The sequence below is a fragment of the Cannabis sativa genome, chromosome 8, assembly GCF_029168945.1.
Source record: "Cannabis sativa cultivar Pink pepper isolate KNU-18-1 chromosome 8, ASM2916894v1, whole genome shotgun sequence".
Classification (NCBI taxonomy): Eukaryota; Viridiplantae; Streptophyta; class Magnoliopsida; order Rosales; family Cannabaceae; genus Cannabis; species Cannabis sativa.
This window is the reverse complement of record NC_083608.1, coordinates 29,937,342-29,959,034: the sequence shown is the minus strand read 5'-3', so window position 1 is coordinate 29,959,034 and position 21,693 is coordinate 29,937,342. Positions and strand designations below refer to the sequence as shown.

Genomic DNA, 21,693 nt, shown 5'->3' with positions numbered 1-21,693 from the left:
AGCAGCTTTTGAATGAGGGAAAAATTTAAATAAGAACTTTTGAGTCAAATCTTGCCAAGAAAAAATTGAATTTTGTTGTAGAGAATTCTGCCAGCTTTTTGCTCTTTCCTTAGGGAGAATGGAAAAAGCCTTAGTTTGATAGCATCATCACTCACTCCATTGTATTTAAAAGTGCCACAAAGCTCCAGAAAATTAGCCGAGTGTGAGGATCTTCAGAAGGCAATCCACTAAATTGGAGAATGGACTGCACCATATGTAAAATAGTTGGCTTGATCTCAAAGTTGTTGGCCTCCACTACTGGTGGTCTTATACAGTTATGTACTCTCGTCAAAGTAGGGAGTACATAGTCTCTCAGGCTCCTTTCAACATTAGGGTGAGTCTGGTCTCCTTGCATAACTCTAGGAATTAGATCATTCCCTCCATTATGTGCCATTTTCTATGATTTTTTTGCTTCTCTCTTGTTCTTTTGGTTTTGCTTGCAGGATTTCTCAATCTCAGGATCCAAAGGAACAGGGCTCTTTGCACCTCTTTTACTGCGCATATAATAAATCCACCTGAGATAGGCAAAAATCTCAACAAAATAGGTTAGAAACAAGAGAAAAAAATACTAAATTAGAATAAAAATTAACTAAACTTATATTGATAAATTCAATCCCCCACAACAACGCCAAAAACTTTGTTCGGTAAAATTTGACACCCAAGTATATGCAATCGAAATAAGTAATATAATGATAAATAAAGTATCGTTCTCACGAGGATTGATTATCAATTACCAATCAATTAATTCTTTAGTTCTATTTAATGAATAATAATTGTTGGATAAAAGTAAATAAATCAATGTTATTATCAAAATTTAGAAAAATAATAATAATAAAGATAAGATTATTATGATCCTCAACTATCCTTTATTTTACCTCATAATGTAATTACCCAATTTCTCTTTTTATTATTCAATTGATAAGTTGAGTTAAGAAGTTTATAATCTGGTTAAGGCTTATAAGCCCAATTTATATGAAAACTTCTTATATTCTTATGATAAGTTTAATCACAAAAATAGCATTAAGCATAGCAACTAGTAAAAAAAATTATACATATAATCTAGATACTCTCGTTCTAAATTGATTTGCATCCATAACAATCATAGCATATTTAAATCTTATTTTTTTTTTCAGAATTTTGATTTAAATTCATAAATAACAAGTAAGGCTGATCAGTTAATAATTGTAAAATTAAAACAAATTGCATGAAATTAAATAAAGAGAAGAAGAAGAAATTAAACAATCACATTAATCCATAAAATAAACTCAAGTGGTTCACATAATAATTCTTAAGAGAAATTAGCTACTAAAAGACATTCTAAAACAAAAAAAAAAAATTAACTAAAGACATAAAAGATAGAGCTGAAGAGATAGAATACTGTTGGAGTCCTCTACTAGTGCCTTCTACTCCTTGCTCTCCTTCTACACTCAAAATTTCTCTCATTTTTTGAATGGTGTCAAAAGCTAGCCATCATCTCCCATTTTACAGCACAAATTTTGAGTTGCCCAAAAAAACTACAAGGTCGCATCCTTACAAGCTAGTTTCCCAAAATTTGTTTCTTCGATAATTCTTTGTTCCAGTTTCCATTTTTTTTCAGCGAACACAGGTAAGGTCGCGGCCTTGTAGGCCAAGTTTCTTTTTTTCTTTGATTTTCTACCTTAATTTTGGAAATTGACCTCTATTGCCCTTTGACCACGAAATTAAGAGCTAAAAGTATCATTTTTGACCCATTTTAAGAAATAGGAAATTACTCCAAGTTAAAAGAAGTTTCTTTTCTTCATAATATTTTCTCACTTTTTCTCATAAAAGACTTGCGGAACACCTAAATTACAGAAATTGAAGATCTTCAAATATTTTTCCTAAAACACACAAAAATAAAAACCAAGCCTAATTCTACACAATAAAATAATAAAAATACTAAAACACACACTAAAATTGACTATAAAAGTGCATAAAAACAAACCTAACACTAGCCACTTGCATTAAGCGACTGTATTTGGACAGATGGGTCCTAGGGTCGGACTTGCCTTAATACAATTCCATTTGTGGCATCTTTAAGTTTTCAGGTAGTAGAGCTTCAATAATCCGCCTAACGCATGGTTTTGGATCTTCATCTTTCGAGTTAGAAATTTCTCCACTATGCGTCTGCACTAATCTTTTCAAAGCGGTCCTAGGGTCTGTCTTGCCTTCATACAATTCCATTTGTGGCATCTTTAAGTTTTCAGGTAGTGGAGCTTCAATTATCCGCCTGACGCATGGTTTCGGATCTTCATCTTCCGAGTTAGAAATTTCTCCATTATGCTTCTGCACTAATCTTTTCAAAGCGGCTATCTCTTCTTCCAAATGTTTTCTGTCGTTGTTCGGAAGCTCACGTCCATGGATCTTATCATTGATTTGGTTCCGTAGGTTATTTCCACGAGGCCTCACCTTTTCTCCCTTGCCTTTTTCACGTTTGGCATCCAGGCGTCTACAGAGTTTGTTTCATTTCTCTAAGGAAATCCTTAGGGGTTTGTACTATTTAAATTTTCTGCACTCCATGGTTCTTGATTTCTTTTTCGCTTTGACTTAATGTTCATAGTGTATTGTCTTTGTTTTTGTTCTAAAAGAAAGTTTCAAACTCAAGAGAATTGTAGTTAATTATTTTTATTGATAATAATTTTAGTGTGATGTTTTCATAAAGGTTTATTTCAAGAAAAAAATTTCACTTCTCCTAAAAATATTTGAGTTCTTCCAACAGTATTATGTAGGGGTGTTCATAAAATAGTTGATTTAATCCAATCCGTACGATTTAATCAATCTAATCCGCAAAGTGCGGATATCCGCACTTGTGCAGATTGGATGTTGATTGACATGTAAAAGTTAACTGATCAAATCCAATCCACATATATTTATAAAAAAAAAAAAATTATATATACAAATAACATTTTAATGTAAAGAAAATAGTAATTTAAAAGTCTAATACATATAATACAATTATATGACAAAACTTAATAAATTAAATGTATATTTTATTCTTATCTTTTATATTCTAAATACAATTTAAAATATAATTAAATATTTTTTATACATACAATTTTTTTTCTTCCTTTGAATTTGTTATTTTATTTATTTTAATATGTTATTGGAAACATAAAATAACTATAATTTGTTTTATTTTGTTGCAAGTTATGTGAAAAAAAAAATATTTTTTTCATAAATATTAAAAAGTAACCAATCCAAAATAGTCGATCCAATCCGCACTTTTCCGAATTGGATTGGATTAGATTTGAGCTATTGTGGGGATTGGATTGGATCCAAAAAATAAAATTTGCACTTAGTGCGGATCGGATGCACTATGAGCAAAATAGTGCGGATTTGATTGGATGAACACCCCTAGTATTATGTAAGCTGCTATTTCTGAAATTTAAATAAAAATATAATAAAAATTGTATGTTCAAGCTCTATTGGATTAATAGAGTTACCAATCTCAATGCGTGAAAATCGTCTCTGAGTATGTTGATATTATATAATTAGGAGTTATGTATAGAATACGCTATTGAAAAAGACTACTATTGAGGTAGTGTGACAGCGTCTCCATTAGTTACATATACTCAGAATAAGGTTTTTTGACAATTTGGGCAATATTCTCTTGCTACTCTTTCACACACAAATGCTTGGTACAATTTTATTAAAAAAAAATCTAATAAACAGTAGTGTAGAAAATAGTGTTTTAGGAATAGTGATAGAATCAAGAGAAGCAATAAAAGAACAATATGAAGAGCAGCTTGATTATCACACCATAATTTTGCTAGAATAGAAGTCTCAAACCCGAATTCAGTCAAAAGCTGATAAATCCATATTACCTCACACACGGACTGGGCCATAGCTCTATATTCTGATTCAGCACTAGATCTAGATACAACATTTTGTTTCTTACTCTTCCAAGAGACCAGATTGCCACCAACAAATACACAATATCCTGAAGTGGATCGTCTATCTACCTTGGAGGCTGCCCAATCTGCATCAGAAAAACACTCAATCTGGGTATGTCCATGATCCTTGTAAACTATACCTCGTCCTGGTGCTCCTTTTAAGTAACATAAAATTTGTTCTAATGCTGCCCAATGATGAATTGTTGGGGAAGACATGAACTGACTGATAACACTAACTGGAAATGCAATATCTGGACGAGTCACAGTTAAATAATTCAACTTTCCAACTAACCTGCGATATTTCTCAGGATCTTCAAATGGTTTCCCATCACGTGTAAGATGCACAGCTGGATTCATTGGAGCATTGCAAGGTTTTGATCCCAATTTCCCTGTCTCAGTTAGCAAATCAAGTACATACTTTCTTTGAGACAGAAAAATACCTTGTTTACTCCGAGTAACTTCAATCCCCAAGAAATACTTGAGTTCCCCTAAATCTTTCGTGTTAAACTGGGTGTGAATGAAAGACTTAAGGGATGAGATGCCTTCAGTATCATTTCCAGTAATAACGATGTCATCAACATACACTACTAACAAAATGATACCAATAGTTGATATTTTATAAAACACAGAATGATCTGACTTACTTTTCAACAAACCAAACTTCTCAACAGCCTGACTAAATTTACCAAACCAAGCACGAGGGCTTTGTTTCAATCCATATAAAGATTTGCGAAGATGACAAACTCGCCCTAACTCCCCGAGCAACAAACCCGTGAGGTTGCTCCATATATACTTCTTCCTCAAGATCTCCATGAAGAAAAGCATTTTTAATATCAAGCTGATGCAAAGGCCAATGATGAGTAGCTGCCATGGAAATGAACAGTCGAACAGATGTGAGTTTAGCAACAGGAGAAAAAGTATCACAATAGTCCACTCCATAGGTTTGAGCATAACCCTTGGCAACAAGACGGGCCTTTAAGCGAGCAACTGTGCCGTCTGGATTGAATTTAACCGTGAACACCCATTTACACCCGATGGCCTGTTTTCCGGAAGGTAAATCAACCAAGACCCAAGTACCATTCGCAACCAAAGCATTCATCTCTTCTATCATTGCAAAGAAGCCAACCAGGATGAGACATCGCTTCTCGAACAGTTTTAGGAATAGTGATAGAATCAAGAGAAGCAATAAAAGAACAAGAAGAAGAGGAGAGATGATTATAAGACACAAAAGAAGTAATAGGAAAAGTACATTGACGTTTACCTTTACGTAGTGCAATGGGAAGATCATCTGAGATGTCCAGATCTGATGACGAAGATGCAGGTGCAGGACATGAAACAAAGAGGTGGAGGAGGGGGCGCCCGGTGTACACTATAGGAGGCCGAGGGAGTGATGGAGGTGGTAGAGGTGGTGGAGGTGGTGGAGGTGTAGACATTGTGGGGGTGACGACCGAGGCGAGGTGAAGGAACAAGAGACCCGCTGTAACATGGAGCGGCGCATAGGATGTGACAGAATAAACCAACAAATCATCATCCTCCCCCTGACTAGTAGAAGTAGTGGAAGATGAAAAATAAGGTGTATTTTCTACAAAAGTAACATCAATAGAAACAAGATATTTGTTGAGATCAGGACAGTAACACCTATACTCTTTCTGAAGACGAGAATAACCAAGAAAGACACACTTTAGTGCCTTAGTGGTCTAATTTGGTGACGGATGGACGGACATCGCGAGCAAAACAAACACTACCAAATACTCGCGGAGCAACCGGAAATAATGACTTATTAGGAAAAAGAATTTTAAATGGAATTTCACCATTAAGAACGAGAAGAGGGCATGCGATTAATAAGAAAGCATGCCGTAAACCGCATCGGCCCAAAAAGGTTTAGGGACTTTCATTTGAAACAAGAGAGCACGTGCAAGCTTCAAGAAGATGTCCGTTTTTACGTTCGCAACACCATTCGAGGTGCCGTATCAACACAAGAAGTTTCATGAAGCATGCCATTAGAGGTCATATAAGATTGAAATTGAGCGTACATGTACTCTTTGGCATTATCACTTCTCAAAGTACGAATAGATACATTAAATTGAGTTTGAATCTCGACAAAAAGCACAGAATATAGAAAACAACTCGTAACGATTTTTCATTAAATATAACCAAGTTAACCGAGAATAATCATCCACAAAAGTAACAAAATACTGAATCCGAGTTGAGACAAAATAGGAGAAGGACCCCAAACATCGAATGAACTAACTCAAAAGGAACACTAGCACGTTTATTGACACGTGGACTCAAACTAACACGATGATGTTTGGCAAACCGACATGACTCACATTCTAACGAAGATAAACTACTATATTGGGGACACGGTTTCTTGAGCAAAGGAAGGGATGGATGACCTAAACGACAATGAGCCTCAAAAGCGGAAGCAACACTCGAACAAGCAATAGAGGTTGGCGGAAGTGGGTCAAGAACATACAAGCCACCGGCATTCATGTCCTTTACCAATAATCTTCTTCGTCATAAGATCCTGAAACAAACAATAATCAGGAAAGAATGAGATGCAACAAGTTAGATTACGAGTGAGTTGACTAACGTAAAGCAAATTAAAGGACAAATCGAGTAAATGTAAGATCGATGATAAAGATAGCATAGGTGTAGGAATAATAGTGCCGGATCCAAGAACGTACGCCGTTGACCCATCGGCTAAGGTGACAACGAAGTGGGACCGTGAGACCGAAAAGTGGAAAAGAGACGGAATTACTCCGTCATATGATCCGTGGCACCGAATCAATGACCCATTTCGAGGATTTGGAAAGAAGGCATGCATTAGAGTTACCCGAATCGCAATCGCAAGTGATGTAAGAAGATGAAGACTTAAGTGTTTCCCGATACCTTGAGAACTTGGCAAATTCATCGGCGAAATAAGGACCGATTTGTCGGATGCATCACTAGTGCTTGCAATATTGGCGAGTGTTGTTGTCGATTCTTAAATTGTAACTTCCTACACTCAAACTTGGTGTGGCTCGGTTTCTTACAATAATTGCACATGATGCTCCCTAATTTGGTGTGCGGTTATCGGGTCCTTGTGAATTACCTCCTTTAAATCCACTTGGAGTAGAGTTTCTTTCGGTGCGTAATTATTACGACTCACCAAGTGCGCTATTAAGAGGAGTTGAAGAGGTAGTCTCGTGCGAAGAACACGAGTAAACACATCTTGTAAAGAGGAGACATCGTAACCGTAGAGAACTTGTGACTTTGCAGAGTCAAATTCAGATGAGAGTCCTACAAGAAAACTCATAATAGCCATCTGTTCTCGTTGGCGCTGTTGAACTTTTACATCAGGACTAAAGGGTAATAGCACATTAAGTTCTTCATATGTTTTCTTGAAAGCCATAAAATAATTCATAAGAGACTTATCTTGTTTTTCCGCACGATAAAAAGCTTTGCAAACATCATATATGCGAGAGATGTTGTCTTTGCCAGAATACAAAAACTCCAAGTAACCCATTAGTTCTTTAACCAATTCACAATGATTAATCAAACTAATTACCTCATTATCGATAGAATTTCAAATTTGAAGGAACAAGCGAGCATCCTCACGGAGCCATATTTTCCTTGAATCGTTTGTTTCTTCAGGAGGATCGTCGATCAGTGATCATCTTTGTCAATACTCCTCAAATACAGTCGAATCGTCTTACTCCATTCCAAATAATTCGAACCAATCAACTTATGGTCCGTGATTTTAGACATCACGGGAACTACATCAGAAACAACGATTGACTTCGAATCTGATTTTATCTCTGCCATAATCTCGAAACCAAAAAAAATTGACAGAAAAAGGAAGAGAACAAACTCAAAGGAATAGATACCCAAACACAAAGAAGACAAAAGTATCAAACCACAAAATGCGAAGAACCGCCGAAAACCGAAGCAAGGAGGACGAGAAAGGAGCAGGAGTGGGACGGGCGTCGACCGACACCGGAGAAGACGCCGGACGCGCCCTCACGCGCCGGCGCGTGGGAAGGGTGGCAGCGGCGGACGACGGCGCGTGGGCCCCACGCGCGGTGAATCTGGACGCCGGACTTTTGGGTTTTGCAGTCCGGCGGCTGGGCAGTCTTCCTATGTGGGCGGTGAGAAAAAATGGTGACTCCAAATAGGGTTTTCGAAAAAACAACCCTAAACTCAAACCCTAATTTTTTTTTTCCAGAACCCTAATTTCGAATTTCGAATTTTGAATCACAATGGCTCTGATACCATGTAGAAAATAGTGAATCGAATTATATGTATATTTCATAGAATAGTACATATTTATATACAAAGCTAGGAGACTAGGAAATAGGAAACTACCAACAAAATAGGAAACTACTAAATACAAGTTACCCTAATTCTTTTACACCTAATATACAGCTAATTCTCTAACAAGTAGTAAGTAGTCTTATAAAATTATTACAAACTTTTTGAATTGCTTAAAATATTTTTGATGGCTGAGAATTCTTTAGTAATTTGTATGATTTTATTGCACTAGTTCTTTAGCTTGGTAAAACAATATTTGTATGTTTTTATGAGTTTGACTTGTTCTCATGAACAAAGATAAAGCAAGCATGATATTTATTTTGTTGGCAAAAATATATCAAGGTTTATTTTCTTTATAAACAAAATGTGACTAATTGTTGATGAGCTTTCTTAAAATTACTTCTATTTTTTTTTTTCATTGTTTTCTTAGACAATATTTATGCTCTACAATGTTGATTGGTGTCCTATGTTTTTTTTTTTTTTTTGAAAAATGCGTTTATAAATAAAATTGAAGTTAGACCTCATAGTCATTACAAAAGATATTAATAGGTATAGTAGATATCTCTACCATGCCCGTAACATTGTTGGCAAACGCCCATTTGGCCACATTATGAGCCGCGTAGTTACAGCTTCTAGCTATACAAGAGAAATTACAATTAGTCATAAAAGTAGAGAGGAGCTTGCAATGACGCACATAGTTCTCAATCCCCCAAATAGAGTCATCCCCTTTTAGGTTCTTAATAACAATCTCTGAATCACTCTCCACCAAAACAAAAGGATGATGCAATGAGACCGCCGTCTCCATGGCTAAAAGACAGGCCGCAGCTTCTCCAGCGAGTGGGTCAAAGAAGTGTAGCCTTTTAACTGCCACCCACAATGCTGATTCGTTATGGTCTCTCGCAATCGCCACAGCACATATAGTGTCACCTCCAACTTTGACATCGCAGTTGATTTTAACCCAATCTTCCAGTGGCGGAGACCAAACCTGAGTCCCAACAGACTGTGGAGGGGAAAGAAGACAAGAGTCATAATCTGTGTAAGAAGAAGAAATAGAGTCAATATAGTGTTTAATGTTACCCATTGATTTATTATGTACCTTGTCGTTACGGGCCCTCCAAATCGTATCTACCACAATCGAGGCATAGAGGAACAGCTCATTAGTATCAACTCCTCTGGATTTAAGATTCCAAAGAAAAGTAACCCAGTCCCACATTCGGGCTCCTGAATCCAGAACAGGCATAACCCCCCAAGGAGAAGATCGCCAAAGGTGGAAGGCAAAGTTACAATACAAGAACAAGTGTTATGTGGTCTCCTCAGCCTCCCCACAAATAGGGCGGGAAACCTCCTCAAAACCCATTCTCTTAGCAAGAGGGTCTCGTAAGGGTAGAGCATTAGAAAGGATACTCCACCAATGGACCTTGTGTCGCTCCAAAATCTTTGAGTTCTAAAGTTTGTTCCATAGTGCCAGAGCAATGTTGCACTAGGGATCCCGGTCAAGGGCTTGAATAAGATAGGCAGACTTGGTTGAAAACAGACCATTTGATTCTTTTGTCTAGACCCATCTATCCCTTCCCTGGCCACTCGGAATACCGCCTCTTAAGATGTTACTAACAGTTTCCTGGTCAAAAAGGTTGTGGAGCTTGGGTGTGTCCCAATTTCCGTCAGGTAGAAGTAGATCCGACACTTTCTCTAAGCCCCGCTGTTGACGATAATTGGACTTAGGGTAAAATTCCATACCATGGATAACCCAAGGGTCATCCCAAATACTTGTCTCTCTCCCATCGGATATTAGCTTGCACGCCCCTTTTCTTAAAATCTCTTTTCATCGCACCACATTTCTCCAAAACCAAGAATCAGAGCTCTTAACCTCACAGTCAAAAAACTGTTTACCCTTAAGGTATTTAGATCTGAGAACATTACAGCACGGCGACTTTTCCTCAGTAAGCAGAGCCCAACCCCACTTGGCCAGCAATGCCTGGTTCATCTCCACAGTCTTTCTAAAGCCAAGCCCCCCACAGGACTTGGGAAGGCACAACTGGTCCCAAGCTTTAAGACAGATGCCTCTATTACCTTGTCCACAGCCCCACCAGAAGTCCCTCACCATACCATCAATCCTAGATGCAAGCTTTTTAGAAAGCTTTGTCGTCTGCATCGTGTAAACAGGCAAAGCAAGCCCCGCCGATTTGATCAACGTAGCACGACCAGCCTTTGATAACGATTTTAATTTCCACCCATGGTGTCCTATGTTATTTAGTGTTTTGTTGCTCTTCTTTTTCGGTTTCACTATATATAATAAAAGGACATAAATTGAAAAATTAAATAAATCATAAAACAAATTTTAATTTTATTGTAATAATATTAACTCGCGGACTAAAATTTATTAACATCCCAATCACATAAAAACTGCGGTGTTATATTTTTAGCTTTTACAAATATATTTGATTTCTGAAAATTTGTGATAGCAAAGTGGAAAAGGAATTTCATTAGATAATATCTGATATTGCTTATGTATGCTTGAACAAGAAAGGTCAGCCTGAAATAGCTATAGCTAGCCAGACTTCGATTGAATTCAATCAAGTCCTTGCTTCATTGGCTGTTTCAATACGTTAAAACTTACTTTCTTGTCTTTGCTTTGCTTTTTCCTTTTTTTGGGTGAATGCTACAATCTGTCAAATCAAATAGGCCAACTATATGTGTTGTTTTCTTGTAAGAGGTTAACCCAATTCATGGCTTCGGTTTGGGATAGCCAAACGCAACAAAACATGTACTACTACCACCTCCAAGAAATTGACCCCTTAATGAACAGTAACCTTAATTATCTAGCCAATGGAGTTAAGTAACCCCATTGAGCGTTTTATCTCATGATTTTATAGAAAATGGAAAGAAAGAAATGTCTAAATCACATTAACCAAAGATGAAACAATCCCTGTTGTTCTTTTGTGGTCCACTTATCTATAATGAGGCTACTCCATTACTTTTGGGGCCTGCCAAAGATGGACATATTCTCCTTTTTCAATGACGTACCTCTCTCTCTCATTCTTGGCTGATTGATTCAGCTCATCATATAATCTACCATTCATTTTTTTCAAGCTTTTATTTTTCCTCTTCTACTTCATAATGTCATCATAACTGGGATTGTTTGATAATGTTGATGGGTTTGTTATGTTTTCATAGATAAAAAGAAAAGAAAGATTCCTTTTCCTTTTGAAGCCTGTCATTGTAATCTAGAGCCTGCATATAATATATATATATATATATATATATAGAGAGAGAGAGAGACAGAGAGAGAGAGAGACTGAAACCCGACAATCAACCACCTCATTGAGACAAACTGTAGCTATCCTAACTCTTTTAACTTCTTCTAAAATACCTTTGTTCAATTCCGGATTACTATCTATTTTTACAACCTTTTCTCATCTCGCATTTAATGTTTTACTTTTTCTGTTTACCTTTATCTCATTCCATTTTTGGTCTTCCATTTAAAATGGAAGGAGAAATCCTGGAACATGCTGACAAAATAATTCACTGATTCTAAGTTCTAACTAATTAGATTGAGACTTCATATAAAGAGGGGGGACCTCAATTACGTGATTGGAATCACTTGCGAAATTCCAGACTCCTCCCAATGCAAGAAAGCTAGTAAATGTCTTCACTTAACTTGTTGGAGCTGACCATGAAAAGCAATAAACTCATTAAATAATTTGTGAAAAAGAAAAAGTACCTTCCATTAGATCAAGAATAGGAGAAGAAACTTCACTTCATCTTTGTGTTGGAAGAAAATCTCTATGTATGATCAGAGAAATTGCTCTAGTACTTGAGCAAAATACATGAGAAACTAAGTGGCCATTCAAGGCCATCTGCACATGATTAGAATCCGAAATTGAAACAGAAGCTAGAAAGAATAATGGAAAAAAGAAAATCAAAGTTATTTAGAAAGGAACTCATTAACTAATGATGAGAGACATAGACACCAAATGGAATAAGATATGGAATATCCATTAAAATAAGGAAAGTCTTAAACATGGTATGAGGTTCTGCAAATCCATTGAATTGATATAGGTCCTTGAAAGCATAATTTCATCAGCTTAGCTACAAAACTCCAAGTAGGAGACCAAATGCAGCAGAGAAAAAACTGGCAATTGGCACCCAATTTTTTTTACTTCCTACAGCTACAGCAAAAAAAAAAAAAAACTAGCTTTGTAATTTCTATAAGACATGATAAAGTTTAAATTTCAGTACTCAATGTACAAAGATATGCTTTTATGCATCCCAAATGGCAACTTCAATCTCCAATCCTTCTGTTTACGACTTAAAGGTCGACCTTTGCTAAGAGGGTCTCTATTTTCCTTGACATCAGCCAACTTCCATATGCAAGTCTCCATGTCAAGGGACTCCAGCAAAAATGTACCATTTTTTTCTGAGCAATTAGACTCTTCACCCCCTACGTAGCAGACTCGCATCGGCATATCCTTGAACCGATCAAGATCATCCGGCACCTTTAATAATCTCTCTGCACCAGGAGATGATACCTTCAAAAGATAACTTGTCCTATAATTTGTGATTCAATATATTTTTAACCAGTAATACTAAAAGAAACTACCACGCCACACAACACTATGAAAAAGCTATTTGTCATTTAATTACCTCTAAAGCTAAGTCATTAGGTATTTGTCCACTTTCTCCAACTTCGTCTAGTCTCTTCTTATATTCCTGACTGTAGCCTTCAAGCTCCTCCATGCTGGGACATCCATATCTTATGAAGCACAAAATAATATATTACCACACATGAACCCAAGTCAATAATATACGTAATTTAAAAGTTTGTATCCTTTTCCATGGTTTTAAAATTGGTCAAAGCGTGCCAAGACAGTTCAAAACAAAATCTGAGGCTACACCTCTGCTGTTACAATTAACGCATACGCCTCACGTTGATGTGGTGCCCTTGAGGCGCTTACCTCTGAGGTGCAAGCCTCAGCTTAACTGTGTTAGGACTGTTCTATTGTGGGTTCATTTAGGCTTTTAATGACTTAAATGGGCTTATGATAAGCCTAAGGGGTTCCTCGTGTATCAGAGAAGAATTAAAGGAAATAATTAATTCTTCTCTATTTTGTTATTGGGCTTTTAATTAGTTCTTTTATTTGTTTTATTTTTTGAGTCCAATTGTAATCCTAAGTGGCTAATGTCTAAAAAGACCAATGCATATAAATAGAAGGGTAGCTAGTTCATTTAGGGGAGCTGAGAAATTAAGTCAATAAGACTTGAGTGGAGAGATCTCACCCTTTCGAAAGGTGGAAGTAGGAGAGTGGAGCCTTTCGAAAAGCTCCAAACCTTTGTAATTGTGCTACCAAACTCAACAAAGTCAAACTTACTGGATTCAAATTCTTAAATAATATCATAGATAGAAAATTCTAAGGGAAATCTATCAAATTAGTGCGGTGAGCTGCGGACACCATGTCGAAGAAACTAGGAGACAAGAGCACATTGGATTCCACCGTCGACGATGAAATTGCGGCGTTGAAGACGGAAGTGTTGGGAATTACAAACGCTATCAAGGAATCGATCATCGAATCGATGCTCGAGATGGGGCGCCCAATGCAAATGATGCAGCAACAGTTCCAGCAATTTTTGGAAGCTCAAGATCACGCAAGAATGGTCCAAGAACCAGTGATGGACAATCACGAATTCTTCAAGAACCACCTAAAACACACACCAACTTCTAGCCATCAAGATATTTATGCTGCGAAGATTCTAGACACCATAATGGGGATAAAAAGTAGTCCACAACGGCTATTACAGGCATGAACAGCGATTAAAGAAACTAAAAATACCAAATTTTGACGGGAACAATCCAAATGGATGGGTCATGCAAGCTGAACGATTTTTCACGTGCCATCATTATGATGAAGACAAGAAGATCGAGGCAGCGTTTATTTCTCTATCAGGAGATGCCTTGCTCTGGTATCAATATTAGAATAAGAAGAGAACAATTCTGAGTTGGGAAGACCTGAAGAGGTTGGTGTTGAAGCATTTTAGGGACAGCCAAATAAGATCCCTTTACGACCAGTTTCTTTTAGTCAAACAGGAAGGATCAGTGGGGGAATTTAAGAAGAGTTTCATTTGACTCTTGGCTCCATTGGACAACATCCCACCGAAATTCAATTGAGTACCTTCTTCAATGGCTTATAGCCAATAATAAAGGCAGAATTAAGGGTCCAACGTCCCCGAAACGTGGATGAGGCAATGGAAATTGCTCAGGACTTAGAAGAGAAATTGCAAAGTACTTCTTTTTTGTGCCCTAAAACAGGGAACATTGGACGCACGACTGATCAGGGGCCAAGTCCCAGTACGAGTTCAAACAGTATCAAGACTCCTCCTAGTCGTGTCCAAGGTGAGGTGAGACACCTTACTGATGCTCAGATACAGCAAAAAAGAGAGAGAGGTTTGTGTTTCCGCTGTGATGATAAATGGGCTCCAGGCCACTGGTGCAAGCAAAGAGAACTCATGTTTTAATGATACCAAAGGCAACCGACGAAGCACCATTGGAGCAAGGCTCCGAAGACCTGGAACAAGACACACCAAAGCTAGAGTCAACAGAAGTTATCAAAACTGTCAAAATATCAGAACAATCAGTGGTTGAGTTGACTTCGAATAAAACTTTAAAACTCAAAAGGCCATATTGAATCACAGGAGGTCGTGATTCTCATAGATCCCAGGGCAACCCATAACTTCATTTCCAAGGAAGTGCTAGTGCAACTCAAAATTCCAAAGGCTTCTACCAATATTTATGGTGTGATTATGAGCAATGGAGAATCAATCAATAATGAAGGATTGTGCAAAAATCTCCATGTTCACTTTCTAGGCATCGATGTAAAGGACAATTTTTGCCAATTAAATTGGGAAGTATTGATGTGATTTTAGGGATACAGTGGCTGGCCACCTTAGGTATGACCCACACCAATTGGAAACTCCAAACAATTGAGTTCCAATTGGGAAACCATACAATCCCTGTAAAGGGGGATCCAGCCCTTGGTCGACGCTTGACTACACTGGAAAATATGTGTAAAATGTTGCTGGCTACAAAAAATGGAGTCTTGGTGGAGTTAAATAGGGTGGAAACAGACCAACCATCGAATCCTACGGAGTGCCCTCCATACTTACAACCCACCCTCCACAAATACGCATCCTTTTTTGAGGAACCCACGGGTTTGCCCCCTACACGGCAACATGAGCACGCCATTACACTACAACCTGGTACAGCCCCCATAGGTGTGCGTCCATATCCGTACCCACATTACCCAAAAGGTGAAATTGAGGAATTCATCCAAACAATGCTCTCAACAGAAATTATCCAGCCGAGTAACAGCCCTTTATCAAGCCCTGTCCTCTTAGTGAAGACGAAAGATAGGTCTTGGCGTTTTTGTGTTCATTACCGGGCCCTCAATCGTGCTACTATACCAGGTTATCATCAAATACGAATGAAGGAGGATGTGCACAAGACCACCTTTCGCACCCATGATGGCCGCTATGAGTTTTGGGTCATGCCATTTGGTTTAACAAATGCTCCAGCCACTTTTCAATCCTTAATGAACGACAATTTTCGCCCCCATCTAAGGAAGCGGGTCTTGATATTCTTCGATGACATACTAATTTATAGCAAGACTGAATCGGAGCATGTGCACCACTTGACTGAAGTTTTCAGCATTCTTTCTCAACAAAAGCTCGATGTTAACAAGAAAAAGTATGCCTTTGGGCAGCAGGAGATTGTATACCTCGGCCACATCATTTCTCAGAAGGGAGTGGCGACCGACCCCGACAAGATTAAAGCTATGGTTAATTGGCCGACACTCACCACTATCAAACAACTTCGGGGGTTCTCGGTCTTACGGGGTATTACAAAAAATTTGTGGCAAAATATGGTTGCATTGCCCAACCCCTCACTAACTAGCTCCAAAAAGACCAATTAGGCTAGAATTCCATGGCTAAAAATGCCTTCCAGGCCCTAGAAATAGCTATGGTATCGGTCCCTATTCTCACTTTACCTAATTTTTCCAAGACTTTTGTGGTGGAAAGAGATGCATCAAGTCATGGATTAGGGGCAGTTCTTTTGCAAGATAACAAGCCTATAGCCTACTTCAGCCAAAACCTTGGGACACAAGCACGAAAAAAAAAGCAATCTATGAGAAGGAATTGATGGCTATTGTTTATGCTGTAGCAAAGTAAAGAGCTTACTTAATAGGCAGGAATTTCGTGGTCCGGACCAACCAGCAAAGTTTAAAATATTTGTTAGAACAAAGGTTCATTGGGTCTGAATATTAAAAGTGGGTTTCCAAATTGATGGGCCTAAATTTTGATATCGAATATAAGTGTGAGGCGAGTAACCGAGTGGCTGATGCTCTTTCCCGTCAATCCATCCCTAAACTTCAACAATTGATAGTTGTTGCGGAGTGGAGTTTATGGCCCAAACTAGAAAAAGAGATCGTTGCAGATCCCTTGTTGGGTAAGGTCAGTAGTGATATTCAGCAAGGACAGCTTCATCATGGTTTCAGCTTGCTCCAGGGCATGCTATATTACGAAAACAGACTCGTCATTCCAAAAAAATCAAACCTTTTGAATCAAATTCTACAAGAGTATCATTGCACTCCAGCAAGGGGACATGCGGGTGAGCTAAAGACTTACAAACGCTTACAAGCAGAGCTATTTTGCGAAGGCATGAGAACTGTACACAACTTTGTCCAGTGATGCACCATATGCCAGCAAAACAAGTACCTTACTACTACACCCGCTCACTTAATTCAACCTATACCGCTACCCGCTCAGGTGTGGGACGACATCTCCATGGACTTTATCGAAGGCTTGCCAAAATCAGGTGGATGAGATACCATCTTGGTGGTGATTGACAAATTATCCAAGTATGCCCCTTTTTTGAAGTTACGACATCCCTTTACACCGAACACAGTCGTTGAATGCTTCATGGCTGAAATAGTTCGACTCCATGGTCTTCCACAGTCAATAATTTCTAACCGAGATTGAATTTTCCTTAGCAACTTCTGGAAACAATTATTCAAACTCCAAGGCACTCAACTCAAACGCAGCACCACATGCCATCCCCAAACAGATGGTTAAACTGAGGTACTAAACAAAACTTTGGAAACTTACTTGCGGTGTTTCACTTATGAGAACCCCAAGGAGTGGTTCAAATGGCTCGCATGGTCAGAATTCTGGTACAACACCTCCTACCACACCTCCCTTAAGTGCACTCTTTTTCAAAGCACTTTATGGGCGTGAACCCCCACCACTGCTACCCTATAAAAGAGGGACTGCCATAGTTTCAGCCATGGATAACTTGTTGGAGTCTTGTGATGCCATACTTGATGACCTCCAAATGCATCTGCTAAGGGCACAACAATAAATGCAGAAACATGCTAATCATGAACGCCATGACATGGAATTCCAAACCGGCGATAAAGTGTACCTCACGATCAGGCCGTACCGACAAAAGTCCCTAGCACGACGTACCAACGAAAAACTATCAGCTCAATTCTATGGTCCCTATACGGTTATCCAAGAAGTGGGAAAAGTCACTTACCAGCTCCAGTTGCCCAATGATGCCACCATTCACCCCGTGTTTCATGTGTCGCAGCTCCGCCATGCTGTTGGTGATAACCATTCCTCCCCAACCCTTCCCCCTCCAACTCAAGTCGGATTTAGAACTCGGTGTCCTGCCAAAGGCTATTTTGCAACAACGCGTCAAGACCTCAGAACCCACCAACACTGAAGTTCTCATCAAATGGCAATCGCTACCGAAGTTTGCTGCTACTTGGGAAGACTTCCAAACTATCTTTGAACAGCTTCTTAATTTTCACCTCGAGGACAAGGTGAAGATCTTAGGGAGGTAATGATAAGCCTAAGGGCCTCCTCGTGTATCAAAGAAGAATTAAAAGGAATAATTAATTCTTCTCTCTTCTGTTATTGGACTTTTAATTAGTTCTTTTATTTGTTTTATTTTTTGGGCCCAGTTGTAATCCTAGGTGGCTAATGTCTAAAAAGACCAATGCATATAAATAGAAGGGTAGCTAGTTCATTTGGGGGGAGCTGAGAAATTAAGTCAATAAGACTTGAGTGGAGAGATTTCACCCTCTCGAAAGGTGGAAGTAGGAGAGTGGAGCCTCTCGAAAAGCTCCAAATCTTTGTAATTCTGCTACCAAATTCAATAAAGTTAAACTTACTAGATTCAAACTCTAGAGTAATATCATAGATAGAAAATTCTAACTAAGGAAAATCTATCAGCTTAGTTTGGCCTGCAGATTTTTAATAAATTAAATAGGCAAGATAAATGAAAACCTAAAAATACTACTTCTCCAATTCAAGTCAGGTCCTAGGCTAGTGATGCTTGTTTTAGAGCGGTAGATCATTTTATTTCTTTTCCTTTCATTTTGTGTTCTTATGTTGCTGATTTTTCTTCTTTTATTTGTTTTTAGTTGATTAATTTAAGTTGTGATGAGTAGAAGCGAAAAATGATGACTTCTAGGTTTAATAATTTTAGTTTATGTTTGATAGACTTATGAGTAGGAATTTTATGACTTCGATATGAACTTTATAACTAGGAATTAGTTTAGTTTATGTTTGATAGATTTATGACTAGAAATTTTATGACTTTGATATGAATTTTATAACTAGGAATTAGTTTAGTATATATGTTGTTTGTTATTGTCCTTTTCCCATTGGAATAAGATAAAAATAATCTTACACACAAAAGGCTTCAGCTAAACAATGATATGGGAGGAACTTTGAATGTTTAGATTGATAGAAACCTAATAACTTAAAAATAAAATTATTATACAGCTACTAACACTAACAGAGTTGAAACTCTTGAAAGCAAATCACAAAAAGGAGCAGAAAATTACTTGCTCGATAGTTTATCCAGCCTCACGTATACATATCCACGAGGAGTGGTCTTGAAAGCAAAGAGTTTCATGTCATCACCGAATTGTGACAAGACCTCATTGGCAATGGAGTAAACCCTGTCACCCCAAGGCACATCATGGAATACAACCCCTCCACCATCTCCTCCATCTCCAACCTACATATTAGCATCATAAAACATTATCAGCAGCATAGCTTCTAGGCTGATTCATCATATAAGAATCATAATTCATTACCTTAGGCTCAGTCACATCCTCATCTTCCCATTCTTCATCTGTAGCAGAACCCTCTTCCCATGAGTCCAATCCATCTTTGGGGTCGCTCTCTTTATTAGCTTCACCTGCAAGTAAATAAAAGGTGCATAAGGTGCTTCCCCCCCATTCTGCATTTGCCTATTATATACATATGGGATTCATACCAAATTCCCAGAATCAAATTTCAATGGCAGTGTCATTGTTAAGGGCACAAAGAACATCATATATGTAGGAAAGGATACGCACATAAAAAAAAATATAAAAAATAAAGCAAAAAATGATGTACCTTGAAAAGGGTCATGATTGGTATCCTTAATACTCTGGGAAGAAGTGGTTCTCAGAAAACGAAGAGTGGCACAAGAAGAAACTACGGAAGTGGGTTTGCAAGAAAAACAAATCAACGGTATCAAAGAATAAGAAGGGTTGAGAAGGGAAGAGAGCTGAAGTGGGGGAACGGTATTAAAATAAGAGATGGTTGTGGAAGAAAATGGAGAAGAATTATTGATAGTGGAAGTGAATAGTCGTAATAGATTTTTAAACATGGTTATCGTTTCTGTCTCAGTCTGGGCAATGGCCAATGGCCTTGGTTTCGACTTTCGTTTCGAGCTGTGGCGGTGGCGGCGGCGGCTTACAGCAGTGGGCGTCGCATCTCCCCTAACTCCTCCAGAATCCAATCCAGTCGAACCAGGTTTCTTTCTAAAGTGTTTGTTTTGTAACAGAAGACACCTTTCCGAAGCAGTTCAATTCATTAGGAAAGAAACTACTTTTCTTTACAGTTTACTCCCCCATGGGCCATGGCTCACTCTTTCAGCCCTAACTTTTCCGGTCACTACGATCAACAGATTTCTAAAGATAAAAAGTCCAATTTGTTTTTTAAAAATACCATGTTAAATTTTCAGACAAAAAAAAAAGATTTTTTTTTAATAGTGCACATTTTTCTATGTTATTTTTATTTTTTACCAGCTCTCTATTGTTTGTTAAAAATTTATCTCTATTTTTATTTTTATAAGTTGTTATTTAACGGAATTTTTGGTTTAATAGATTTTGTTAATTTACCTTTTTTTTTTTTTTTTGTAATTTAACTTCTTTTTCTTCTATACAAAGTTAACAGCATTACTTCACCTTAATTTAAAAGAATTAAATAAAACATAATAGCAATGAAACCAAACTCTTCATTTGTGGCTCTTCATCCTGTTTACTCGTTCACGTCGATGTAGTTTTCTAAATTTGAGAACGAACATGGCTCAACTATGAGTATTGTAATTCTTCGTTTAGCTAGTGAAGGGAGTTATTGTCTGATTAAGAATCTTTCTCTTAACTGTTTATGATTTTGTATTTTGTTTGGTGGGGTTACATAATTTATTGATTCTTTATATTCTTTACTAATACAAATTTTGGTATTGTTTGTTGTGACTAATAAGAACCTTTTAGGCTCTAAAATTATTAATTTCTCCGGATATTGTTCTTTGTAATTTTATTGTTTTTCATCTTTTTTGAATCATTCGAGTTTAAAAAAAAAAAATGATTTTTATGAGTAAAAATTAATGAATTTAGTGTTTTAAAGGCTAGGTGATGTTAGTAGATGAAATGACGCGCCAAAACAATGTTTTCTTATAATTTCGGAAGTTCATGAAGAGTCAAAACGCATGAGGTGTCGCTGTAGCGAAGGTTGAGTGCTCATTGTAGCAAGCAAAAAGAAAAAAAAATAAAAAATAAATAAAGAAACAGGAGTTGTCGCCGCGGCAACAGGAAGGCTTTGCCGCAGCGAGGACACTGTCACTGCGGCGAAGGGTCCTACTCGTTGCGGCGAGGAGGCGGTTACTGGGCAAATTCAAATTTTATCTTTTTTTTAAAGGAGATATTTTTTTTAGTGAAATATTTTTCAAGCATTATAAATAGGACTTTTAAGGTACGAATTTTAAAATTTTTTAGCTACGAAATTGAGATAGAAACTCAAAGAGAGAGCAAAGGAAAGATGGAGATTGCGACTTCGAGTGTTCTTCATCATAGTTCTTTTTCTTCTCCTTAAACTCTTACTATTTTATTATGATTTTGATTATAATGTCTAGGTCCAAGTAGTTTCCTTTTAGTTAAGAGTTATTTCAAAGAAGACGTGAGTTTTTAATTTCATTGATGAATGTTAATTCTAATTTCCATTATATCAAATGGTTTCTATTCTTCTATGTTCAATATCATGATAATTGTTTTAATTTTGTATAGATAATCACTAGATTAGGTTTTATTTTAATCTATTGTCATCTTAGGATTATTAT

The 21,693-nt window shown here is 37.5% G+C and overlaps 3 protein-coding genes across 4 annotated transcripts; all 3 read right to left on the bottom strand.

Moving 5' to 3' along the window:
• Positions 1-8,691: 8,691 nt before the first annotated feature.
• Positions 8,692-12,092, bottom strand: LOC133030234 (uncharacterized). Its single transcript, XM_061102751.1, has 2 exons — positions 9,340-12,092; positions 8,692-9,243 (listed from the first exon to the last, which is right to left on the bottom strand). The coding sequence occupies exons 1-2, from the start codon at positions 9,481-9,483 to the stop codon at positions 8,758-8,760; spliced, it is 630 nt and encodes a 209-aa protein (XP_060958734.1). The 5' UTR covers positions 9,484-12,092; the 3' UTR covers positions 8,692-8,757.
• Positions 9,796-10,395, bottom strand: LOC115700016 (uncharacterized mitochondrial protein AtMg00310-like). The gene is made up of 2 exons (XM_061103313.1): positions 10,075-10,395; positions 9,796-9,942 (listed from the first exon to the last, which is right to left on the bottom strand). The coding sequence occupies exons 1-2, from the start codon at positions 10,393-10,395 to the stop codon at positions 9,796-9,798; spliced, it is 468 nt and encodes a 155-aa protein (XP_060959296.1).
• A 126-nt stretch (positions 12,093-12,218) lies between the features above and the next one.
• On the bottom strand, positions 12,219-20,700 carry LOC115700852 (uncharacterized). 2 transcript variants are annotated; one of them, XM_030628517.2, is made up of 5 exons: positions 19,707-20,700; positions 19,403-19,506; positions 19,148-19,323; positions 12,888-12,996; positions 12,219-12,772 (listed from the first exon to the last, which is right to left on the bottom strand). In XM_030628517.2, the coding sequence occupies exons 1-5, from the start codon at positions 19,960-19,962 to the stop codon at positions 12,476-12,478; spliced, it is 942 nt and encodes a 313-aa protein (XP_030484377.2). In that variant the 5' UTR covers positions 19,963-20,700; the 3' UTR covers positions 12,219-12,475. The 2 variants fall into 2 exon arrangements, with proteins under 2 accessions (XP_030484377.2, XP_030484378.2); XM_030628518.2 differs by having other exon boundaries at positions 12,219-12,791; positions 19,707-20,278.
• Positions 20,701-21,693: the final 993 nt, after the last annotated feature.